Source organism: Psammomys obesus, unplaced genomic scaffold, assembly GCF_907164565.1.
Source record: "Psammomys obesus unplaced genomic scaffold, mPsaObe1.curated_primary_1811, whole genome shotgun sequence".
Lineage (NCBI taxonomy): Eukaryota > Metazoa > Chordata > Mammalia > Rodentia > Muridae > Psammomys > Psammomys obesus.
The window spans coordinates 34,792,774-34,804,047 of NW_026596046.1; the positions used below are offsets into that span (position 1 = coordinate 34,792,774).

General features: G+C 46.7%; 1 protein-coding gene across 1 annotated transcript; it reads left to right on the top strand.

Annotated features, from left to right (window-relative positions):
• Positions 1 to 1,076: 1,076 nt before the first annotated feature.
• On the top strand, positions 1,077 to 5,115 carry Lipt2 (lipoyl(octanoyl) transferase 2). The gene is made up of 2 exons (XM_055623594.1): positions 1,077 to 1,542; positions 1,995 to 5,115. The coding sequence occupies exons 1-2, from the start codon at positions 1,077 to 1,079 to the stop codon at positions 2,222 to 2,224; spliced, it is 696 nt and encodes a 231-aa protein (XP_055479569.1). The 3' UTR covers positions 2,225 to 5,115.
• Positions 5,116 to 11,274: the final 6,159 nt, after the last annotated feature.

Here is an 11,274-nt window from a genome sequence, read left to right on the forward strand (position 1 = left end):
GGAGATGCTTAGTGGGCAGGGCAGAGTCTTTACGTCCCAGGTCAGAGGACTGCGCCAGAGACACGCGATGTATTTAGGAACAGAGACTAGTTATTAAAAAGAAAAGAAAAACTAAGAATCCAAAAGAAGGAACCCCAGTTTCCCAGGTAACATCAAGAAAGGACCATTCTTGGGAGTGGGCTCGTGAGCTAAGTAAAGCTTTGGGGAGTGAGCTCAGGACCCTTCTTAGGAGTTTTATATGACACCTTTCCAATTGTAGTTCTGGGTTGTTGTTTTGTTTTCCTGGCTCATGCTCTCTTGTATGAAGCTCAGGTGGGGAAGGGTTTCTGGGCCAACTGGCTTCTTTCACAAATTATCCTTTACGTTCTGGCCTCCAGTCCCCGTCCTGTTTTTCCCTCAGCGTCTAGGAATGGGTTGCCCTTGACTCATATTTCAGTTCCCCTCACAGCTCAGCCCTCCACGACCAAAGTAACCTCTACAAAGGTAACGGTGCCTTCCAAGTCGGTGGCCGTGATCCTTCAATGCAGGATCTGCATTTCTACCCGTTTATTTTAACCTGGAATAATCCTACTCAGGCCATACTCAGAGCATTCCTGGGGAATAGGTAAGGAAGGAATCTAATGCAGCTGTTTCTCTGCTCAACTGCAGCCGCTGTCTAATCCTGTTTCTGTCGTGTCTTATATATCTTGAAGTACCTGCTACGTCCCACACCAACCCACAATAAATCGCTTTGCACACTAGTATCCCTTTTTGTTTTCGAGGAACTAAACGTATTACTGAATTCTGTTCTTTCCACCCACTATAAAGCTTTAATACTAGCTTGTCAGCTGTGAACACCTAAGCTCCCAGAGCTGGATCTTCACGCACCTAGGACTTGGGCCTGAAGAACGCAGCACATACTAAAGAATGATTATTGGAACGAATGGGTGAATAAGGCCAGTCCTGCTGGATTCCAGGTCACTCGGGTAGGCAGGAACTGGATCTTCGTCGCGGAGGGGCAGCTCAGGGGCGTGGCCCCGAGTCCCCGCCCCGAGACCCGACAGAGGGCGGGGCCCACGCACGCCGCCGCCCGCGCGATGCCGCCGCCCGCGGTCCGGCTGGTGTGGCTCGGGCGGGTGCACTACCCCGAGCTGCTGGCGCGGCAGGACCGCTGGCTGGGGCGGCTACAGGCCGACCCTCGCCCCGGGACCCTGTCGGGGGCCGAGGCGGGCGCGCTCTTGGTGTGCGAGCCAGCGGGGCCGGTGTACACGGGCGGGCTCCGCGGCGGCCTGACGCCCGAGGAGACTACGCGGCTGAGGGCCTTAGGCGCCGAGGTGCGCTCCACCGGCCGCGGCGGCCTGGCCACTTTCCACGGCCCGGGCCAGCTGCTCTGCCACCCGGTGCTTGACCTGCGGCGCCTCGGCCTGCGCCTGCGCACCCACGTGGCGGCGCTGGAGGCGTGCGCCGTGCGCCTGTGCGAGCTCCGGGGCCTGCGGGGCGCCCGCGCGCGGCCGCCGCCCTACACCGGCGTCTGGCTAGGCGAGCGCAAGATCTGCGCGATCGGTGAGCAAGCCCGGGCGGAGCCCGGGCAGGATCAGCCCCTAGGAGCTCTGGGCTCGGAATGCCGCTGACCTGCCTGTCGGATATTTAATATTCCGGGGCAGAAGAGTGAGTCCTCTGCTTCCGCACTCATGAATGGAGAGACACCGGGCATCAATTGCCCGGTTACTTCCGGTGACTCACAACGCGAGGACAGGATGTCAAATTTCAAAATCTCGAGAATCTCGAAAATAAGAGTGGCTGATGTGTGACCACAGCCCCCCCTCACCCCCACCCCCACCAGTAGTCTTAGCCTCAGGACCCATCTGACCCATCCAGACTCCAAGGGATCTGGCCCAGGCCCATTTACCTTTCATCACTAGAGGCATCCTACGGCCCCAGGGGGTCGGTGGGGAGCGGGGGGGGGGGGGGGCGTCCAGTATAGCTCTTTTAAGATATTTTGTCTTGTCTTGCAGGAGTCCGATGTGGAAGACACATCACATCCCACGGCCTGGCTCTGAACTGTTGTACAGACCTCACGTGGTTTGAGCACATTGTGCCCTGTGGACTGGTTGGGGCAGGAGTCACTTCTCTGAGTGAAGAGCTTCAGAGACTCGTCACTGTGGATGAAGTCATGCCATCTTTCCTTGTGGCCTTCAGGGAGACTTTCAAGTGCGAGTTAATCTCTGAGGACAGCCCCAGCTGAAGGGCACTCACCTCACCCAGGGACAATGGTCCTTTGATAGAATGATCCTATTCTGACTTGAGTCCCCAGAACTGGATTCTGGAACTACTCTGTGGTTTACTGACCATGACCGAGGAGAGCTCTGAGCTACTGCTTCCTGTGTCTTCCCAGCTACCTCAGGGATCGATCGATAGGAAACACTATGAAAGGTCACATTCTACAGAAGGCGTCCGGTGACCATTAACACCTGTTCTCGGCTTGGAGACGCTCCACTGTTATAAACTGCCATTTCGTAATTACTTGCCACGTTTTGGTTCTGTGGAAACGAAATATCTGTGTGGCCCAGATGAAGTGACAAAGTTACCTCATTCTCAAAAGACCTGGGTCTTTCTTCAGTAAGGGAGAAGTCTTAAAAAAAAAAATAAATGACATTTTTGCCTTTCTGGGTTGAATCCCTCAAGTTTGATAATTTACCTGTTCTTGCTTGGCGTCAACAGAGATGGGCTGTAGACTACGGAAAAGACAAGGGTAGTTCCTTCTTGCATACAAATGCTATAGAGGGAAATTTTTTTTACAGGAGATCCCTGGGGCTAGGAATGTCAGCTCTCACTGTGAAACAAACTTTGTGATTCAGGACAACCGAGGAACACATTAGCTCATTTTTTTGTGGATCAGGAATTTGGAAGAAATGTACCTAGGTTGGTTGGAGCCTTACCAGAGCTTGTGTTAAAGGTGTCAGTCGTCATTAGAGGGCTTAACTGTCACTGGAGGTCAGTTTCCAGAGGGCTCACTCCGGTGTGCTTGCTTGGTTGCTTCTAGTTGTTGATGAGAAGTCTCAGCTGCTTACCTTCGGACTCTTCTGAAGGGCACAGTGATGTCAGAAGGAGGCAAGTTAGGAGCTCCAGGGCTTTTATGAGCTTGCTCTGGAAGCCACACAGTGCTTTCTGTAGTCTCATAAATGAGCCCTGTTTAAAGTGGAAGGAACACCCCATTAGCTGTAGAAGATGAAGCTTTTTGGGAGCCATCTTGGACTGGTCCCCATAACTTGTGAAAAGTAGACAGAGCTTTGACTGAGACCCCGATGCCACACTTGGCGATATGAAAGCTATTTCCTCTCTCTAGGGTTCAGTGCCGTTCACTAGGAATGCAGTAAGAGCTGCACTGTAGTCTGACATTTTCTAGGAGCCTCATTAAAAAGGGTTTTTATTTTTTGAAAAGGTGGCCAGTTTTAATACATTTGCCTCAATTCATTAATAAAATCTTTGTGAGACAATATAACAATGTCTTATAGTTATACGGTCTTCAAAAATTTGATGCATGCTTTGTACTTTTCTAGAAGCTTCATTTGACTAGTACTCTCCTCCATTTTATTTTATTTTATTTTTTGAGACAGGCTCTTATGTAGTTCAGGCTGGTCCACCTCCTGACTGTAGAGATTATAAGTATGCATGAAACCATGCCTTGCCTTGTTTACTTGATTTTTGACAATGGTCTCATGTAGCCCAGGCTGACCTAGAACTTGCTGTGTAGCCAAGGATGTCCCTGACCTCCCGATCCTCTCAAGAGAGCCTGTGCTGTCCTGGCGCAAAGGGAATAGCTGCATGGCGGCTGCTGAGTTGACCTTCAGAGCCATACTTTCACAGTATGAAGGCATCTGCCTAGGTGTGAGAGGAATTATGTGGCTTAAAGACAGGCAAAGCAATGAGAGTTAATATTGCATAGATCCAGTGCTCAATAACTGGTCTCATGATTGCTCCATTCTGTTTTCCATTGGTTCTCCCTCTCCTTCTCTCGACAGGGTTTCTCAGGCTGGAGAGGTGGCTCAGAGGTTAAGAGCACTGTCTGCTCTTCTAGAAGTCCTGAGTTCAATTCTCAGCAACCACATGGTGGCTCACAACCATCGGTTCCCTCTTCTGGCATGCAGGCAAAACACTATACATAATAAATCTTAAAAAAAAAAAAAAAAAAAAAAAAAAAAGACAGGGTTTGTCTGTATAGCTCTAACTGTCCTGGAACTCACTATGTAGGTTAGGCTGACCTTAACTCAGAGATCCATCTGGCTCTGCCTCCCAAGTTCTGGGATCAAAGCTGGTGTGCACCACCACCCAGCCTCCATTGCTTTTCTTAAGGAAACTATCCTCAGGTCCTATAACTTCCCCTCATAGATTCAGGGTTCTTAAGAGTAGAGCTGTGACAGATTTCCCTCATACCTCTGGCATACTGGACTTGGCATACAGGAGACCAGTCATGAATACTGAGTGGAAGTGAACTGTTGAAAAATTCTCCTATCGTGGTCTAGGAGGCGGCTCAGTAGATAAAGTGTTTGTTGTAGAAATGTGAGGACCTGAGTTCAGATCCCAGAACACATAAAAATGGGCACAGTGGTTGTACAGGATAGTTTTATTTTTAAAGATTTATTTATTATGTATGTAGTGTTCTGCCTGCATGCCAGAAAAGGACACCAGATCTCATTATAAATGTTTGTAAGCCACATATGTTACTGGGAATTGAACTCGGGACCTCTGGAAGAGCAGACTGTTCTCTTAACCTCTCTCCAGCCCCTGTACAGGATAGTTTTGTGTGAACTTGACACAACCGGAGTCATATGAGAGGAAGGTGCCACAATTGAGAAAATGAGTACATAAGATCAGGCTGTGGGCAAGCCTGTAGGGCATTTTCATAATTAGTGATTGATGGGGGAGGGCCCAGCCCATTGTGGGTGGTGCTGTTCCTGGGCTGGTGGTCCTGCGTTTTATAAGAAAGGCTGGGAGCAAGTCAGTAAGCAGCAGCCCTCATGGCCTCTGCATCAGCTCCTGCCTACAGGTTCCTGCCCTATTTGAGTTCCTGTCCTGCTACCTTTGATGATGAACTGCAATGTAGATGTGTAAGCTAAATAAACCCTTTCTCCCCAACTTGCTTTGGGTCATGGTGTTTCATTGCAGTAATAGAAACCCTAAGACAGAAGTGCACATTTGTAAACTCATTGTTCCTGTGGGAAACAGACAGGACACACCAGAAACCTGCAGGGCCAGCTAGCCTGGCTAATGCAGTGGAGACAGCAAAATATGAGATGAAAGATGTTGTTCTCTGACCTCCACACACATACCATGGCACATGAATGCCAACACTCAAACACATGAATGCATGCACTCACACACAGGGACACAAGTGTACACACACAGTCTCTTACGCTGCTCAGCTGTGCACCAGCTCCAGCTCTTACGTGTCCCTTTAGGTATGTGTCAGTAGCTAGGCATGACACCTTTGGCATAGACAGACCTACACAGAGACAAACAAAACCTTATTCCTTTTTCTGGATTTGAGTGTCACAAACTGGCTTTCATGGGTTATTGCTGGCCTGCAGGATTTGTGCGTGTATCTAAGTGTGTAAATGTATTAATTGCCAGCATTAAGAAATGGGCCTTCTGATTGATAGTTGGAGGCTGAGAAGTAGGCACGGCTTAACTTACATTTTCCTTAGCTCCAGGATTACCCTCCTTTCTCAACCAGCCTATGTGCTGACATCAGCTTCCTGTCTCCCAGAGGTGTTGGTAAAGCCTCGTCTAGATAATCCAGTGTTTTGAGGCTCATCAGAATATAAACCCCAAGATTATTGCACCGGTTCTGTGCTGCAGCCATGGAGAGGCTTATAAATAAGGGAGCAGCATGTCCACAGGTATATAAAACACTCAGCATCACAGCGATCAGTGAAACAAAGCAGAACTACAGTGAGAAACCAGCAGTCCATCTGCACGGCTAGTGTCAAAAGACAAAGGAAAATAACAGTCATGAGAATACAGGCTCCTTAAATGCTGTTGATGAGAGTGTAGATTAGCATAGTCATCATACTGTTCCTCATACAAAATAGAAACCAAAAAAAAAAGAAACACTTCCATCTGATTCAGCAATCTCACTAGCAATTATTACATTAGTTACTTTTCTGTTGCTGCAATAAAACACCATGACCAGAAAGCAACTAACAGGAGTTTATTTGGGCTTTTGATTCCAGAGGAGATCAGAGTACATCATGGCAGGAAGCATGACAGCAAGTAGCATGGCATGGTGGCGGGAGCAAGGAGCCGAGCGCTCCCATTTGAACCATCGACAGGAAACAGAGGTGGAATTGGAAACGGGTTATTCTGCCTGCATTGTGTGCCTGTGCACCAGAAAAGGAGCTCATTAAAAATGGTTGTGAGCCACCATGTGATTGCTGGGAATTGAAATCAGGACCTTTGGAAGAACAGCCAGGGCTCTTAACCTCCTAGCCTTTTCTCCAGCCCAGGTTAAGACTTTTAATCTCAAAGCCTGTCCCCAAAGACATACTTCCTGTCTCGAGGCCTGCCTTCTAAATCTCCCCAAATGCTTCCTCCAGTTGGGGACTAAGGGTTTTAATACTGGATCCGATGGGTGACTTTTCTGATTCAAAGTCAAAAGTGGCACTTTAGGCTCTCAAAACCTGCCACGGGGACACACTTCCCCCAACAAGGCCACAGAGAGCCACCAACTGCAAACAAAGTAGCCAAATGCCTGAGAATATAGAAAACATCCCATTCAAACCACCACAAGCTGCAAGCTTAAAAATTTTGATCTCATAGAGGTCGAGACTAAAATAAAGGTGACTAGAGGCAAGGGAAGATGGCAGGAGGGGCCGATGAGGTCAGTCTCCAGGAAGGTAGGCTTTAGTCTCTGCTATTGCATGGTGGCATGATTAGAATATATGTGTTTCTTTTCTGTTCTTTCTTTTTTTTTTTTTTTTAAGATTTATTTATTTTATCTGCATATACACCTGCATGCCAGAAGAGGACATCAGATCACATTATAGATGGTTGTGAGCCACCATGTGGTTGCTGGGAATTGAACTCAGGACCTTTGGAAGAGCAGACAGTGCTCTTAATTGATGATTAATTAATTGCTCATTAATTAAGTGTTCTTAATCCAGCCCAAGTGTGTGTTTCAAATGGCTAGGAAAGAGGATTTTGGATATTCTCAGTATAGAGAAATAATATTAAAGGTAATTAATGTTTCACCCTGATCTGATCAGTATATACAGAGTATATATACATTAAAATATTTTATAGGATACATTGTAAACTGTACTTCATAAACAGGTATACTTATTTTAGTCAGATACATTACATTATTTTAGTCAAATACAAAAGCTTATTTTACATACATACATACACACACACACACACACACACACACACACACACACCTTACACATTTAGTCCCAGCACTAGGGAGGCAGAGGCAGGCAGCTTTGTGAGTCGAAGGTCTAGGTGATTTACATACTAAGATCTTGTCTAAGTAAATAAACAAATAAAGAACTATTTTTTTTAATAAGAGGGCCATGATTTACTTATCCTTGGTCCCTAGCTCAGAGCCTGGTACAGAATAAATTGCAGGAAGTGTGTGATAGTTATTAATGATCACCCGTATTTTTGGCTTCATGCTCTCTGGACACTGGATAGGAATTTACTTCCTGACACCCTTCCAGTAGGGCAGAGCCAGGTAATTTGTTCTGGTAAATGAGTTATGAATAGGGGTGGCATCTCATTTTTCAGCTGAGCACTCAAATAGTACAGGGTGTAGAAAGAGACAATGCTTCTTCATTTGCCCAGCAGCCTGTCAAGACAGGACTATTTTAGGAATCGAAAACATAAAGGCGGGATGGGGCCAGAGAGACGGTTCAGCAGTTAAGAGCACCCGTTGCTCTTGTGGAGAACCTGGGTTCAGTTCCCAGTACCTACGTGGTAGGTCACAATCATCATTAACTCCAGCTTAGGGGACCCAACACCCTCTTCTGAGCTCCTTGGGCACGAACATAAACAAGCATGCAGGCAGGCAAAGCACTCATGCCCACAAAGTAAAATAAGCAGTTCTTTTAAAAATGTCTCTGAGGGACAAGTGATTTCAGTGAGTTGGTCAGGGGTGGAGGGCTGGTCTCTGAAGGGACTGGGGTGGTGTCGTGAAGGAGAGGAGCCTCCAACAACAGGTGGGCCGAGCCAGGGAGGAGAACACCCTCCCTGAGTTTAAACCAGAGTGTAGCAGAGGCTGGACCTGTGGCATCAGGCCGCTGGGGCAGATGCCTGACTCCTTCCTGCCGAGACAGGTCTCGGTTTCCTCCGGTTTCTCACTGCGGACCTTCCTCCAGGAAGGAAGCTGAGCAAGAGGAAGATCTCTAGCACCCTGGCTTCCCCCTGGATAAAAGCCCCCTCTTGTTTGTTCAGAAGCTTTTCCTCACACGTAAACAGATTGTGCAGGCTCTGGTGGGCCAGTGCTGAGAGCTACGGACGTGACTGGCTGCAGTCAGAGATTCGGGATCTTGTTCCTTCAGTGAGGATGGCCAGGAAACCAGATGAACCAGCCCTGGGAACATGACCAGGTGCATCTTGGTCCATACAAAAAGCCTCTCCTAAATAAAGCTTCTGAACTGAAAGCTGTTCCACATTGTTATATGGTCTTTATAATTATATATATATATATATATTGTTGCTTTTTTTGCTGTTTTTTTTTTTTTTAAAGATTTCAATATGTAGCCCAGGCTGGTCTTAAAGTCAATGCAATTCTCCTGTCCTAGTCCCCTAAGCATTGGGATCATGAAAGTGTACAACCACACTTGGCATAAGAATTATATTTTTGAGTGCTTTAATTTTGTTTTAGTAAAAACTTTTGTTATTTTTTGTTTGTCCAAGTTTGCTCTGCAGCTGCAGCTGAACTTGGCCTCCTGATTCTCCTGCCTTCACTTCCCAAGTGCTCGGATTATAGGAGTCCACCACCAGGCACGACCTTCATCTGCATTTTAATAATGCGTGTATACAGAATAAGAATTTTAGGGGTACGGCATGTCGAGTGTAGGTCTTGTTCCAGGCTCTTATCCCTTTAGACACGGCTCCCTCCCTGGAAGCTTACAGGGAATGTTTCCTGTATGTTTTATATATTTTAGAGATACTTGTGTGTAGGTGTATGTATATGTGCGTGTATGTGTAAATGAACACATCTATGTGTTTGTGTACAGTCTTTCTCACATAGTAGCAGGCTGTGTCTAGTCCTCTGCTTTAGCTGTTGCTTCAGATCAGTACATAAAGAGCATTTCGTTCTTTTAAAGAAGCATTTGGCATTCCATTGAATGATTTGTTGTACCATTGTTTATTTAGCTAGTTCCTAAAGGAGACATTAAGGTCATTACTAATCTTTTGCTTTTGAAAGCAAGACTGTGGGGGCTGGAGGGATGGCTCAGAGTTTAAAAGCACTGGCTGCTCTTCCAGAGGTCCTGAGTTCAATTCCCAGCAACCACATGGTGGCTTATAACCATCTATAATGAGATCTGGTGCCCTCCTCTGGCATGCAGGCAGAATAGTGTATAAATAAATATTAAAAAAAAAAAAACAAGGGGAGGAGAAAGGGGTTTATGGGGGGGATACAAAGTGAATAAAGTGTAATTAATAAAAGTTAAAAAAAAAAAAAACCAAACCAAGACTGTGTGGCTGGGGTATTGCTCAGTTGGTAGCATGCTTGCCTGGCATGCATGCAGTTCCATGTTCTCTACCCATCACTGCAGAAAACCAAGTTTGGTGGGGTGTGCTTATAATCCTGACCTTTAAGAGGTGAAGGCAGGAGGATCAGAAATTCAAGATCATCCCCCAATGCACACCAGGTTCAAGGCTATCCTGGGTTAAATGAAAACCTGTCTCTAAAGAACAAAAAAACAACACTAGATTAGTGGTTCTCAACCTTCCTAATGCTGTGACCCCTTAATACAGTTTCCTCATGTTGTGGTGGCCCTCACCCATAAGGTTTTGTCTTTTGTTGCTACTTCTTAACTGTAATTTTGCTACTGGTATGAATCATAAGGAAAATATCTGATATACAGGATAACTGATATGTGACCGCCGGTGAAAGGATCATGTGACCCCTATAGGGGTCACAACCCCATAGGTTGAGAACCACTGTACTCGAACCACTAAAGCCATATTGTTTAATCTTTCAAATTCTTTGAACTAGAAACTTTTCTGTTTGAGAGGCTGATTCTGGTGGCTTGTTTGTTTATTTGAGCAGTCTTACTATTGTAGCTCTGCCTGCCTCTGCCTTGTGAGTGCTGAGATTAAAGGTATGTGCCGCCGTGCCACTGTCTTCTGTTTTTGTTTTGTATCTTATTGCTAGCGCATTGGAGGAAGTGGTGGCTTAATATCTTGTGTGATGAGCCTTCACATTTGTTCTTTTGCTGATGCACAACACTGGTAAGTCTGTGAAGCAGCGTCCTAGCCTTACTCACATACCTCCAGCTGCAGAGCACTGCCTCCAGAGCTGGCCTTTTGCCCATTTCTGTTAGCACTGGGATTGAGCTAGGGCTTATGCCTGGTGCACAAGCACTCTACCACAGCTCTGCCTAGCCCCCTTCCACCTCTCATTTTGCCTTGTTGTTTTAGAGACAGGGTCTGGTAGTGAAAGTTCTGGTGTCTTTAATAACTCAGTTATGTTATATAAATGTGTTTTTGTTTTAATCCCAGGTGTGGGATACGGGGCTGCTTCAGACTGTCCACAGCAGCAGACTATTTGCCTCATGCAGGCTCAGAGAAGGGCGTAATTTTTGCCAGCTGCAGAGAGTTTAATTCTGGGGACTCTGAGAGGGGATGAATGCTAGAGCCAGGAGGGGCTGTGGGGTGAGGGTGGGAATGGGGGAGGGAGGGCTCCAAGAAAGAAGAGGGCTGCTGCTCCCCCCTGCTGCTCTGGTTGCTTTTGCAGTTTGCTGAGAAGTTGGAGATATCCTGAAATGAAGAGATTGGACTTGCCCCGACAGAACTCGACAACCCTAACCAGCAGGAAGTAGCTAAAGAAAACTACGCTCCTTTCCCCACTAACCTTTTTCTCCTATCTGGTGTTGGGATGTTGGAAGGGACGGAGGTGGATGAGGCAGAGATATAAGAAACCCCAATAAAATAAGATAGATAAAAAGGATGCCAACAAGGTCTTATGTAGTTTATGTAGGTCTTATTGATCCTCCTGCCTCCATATCCCGGGTGCGGGATTATAGGCCAACACATTGATGTCTGTCCTCTCATCCTCCTCTC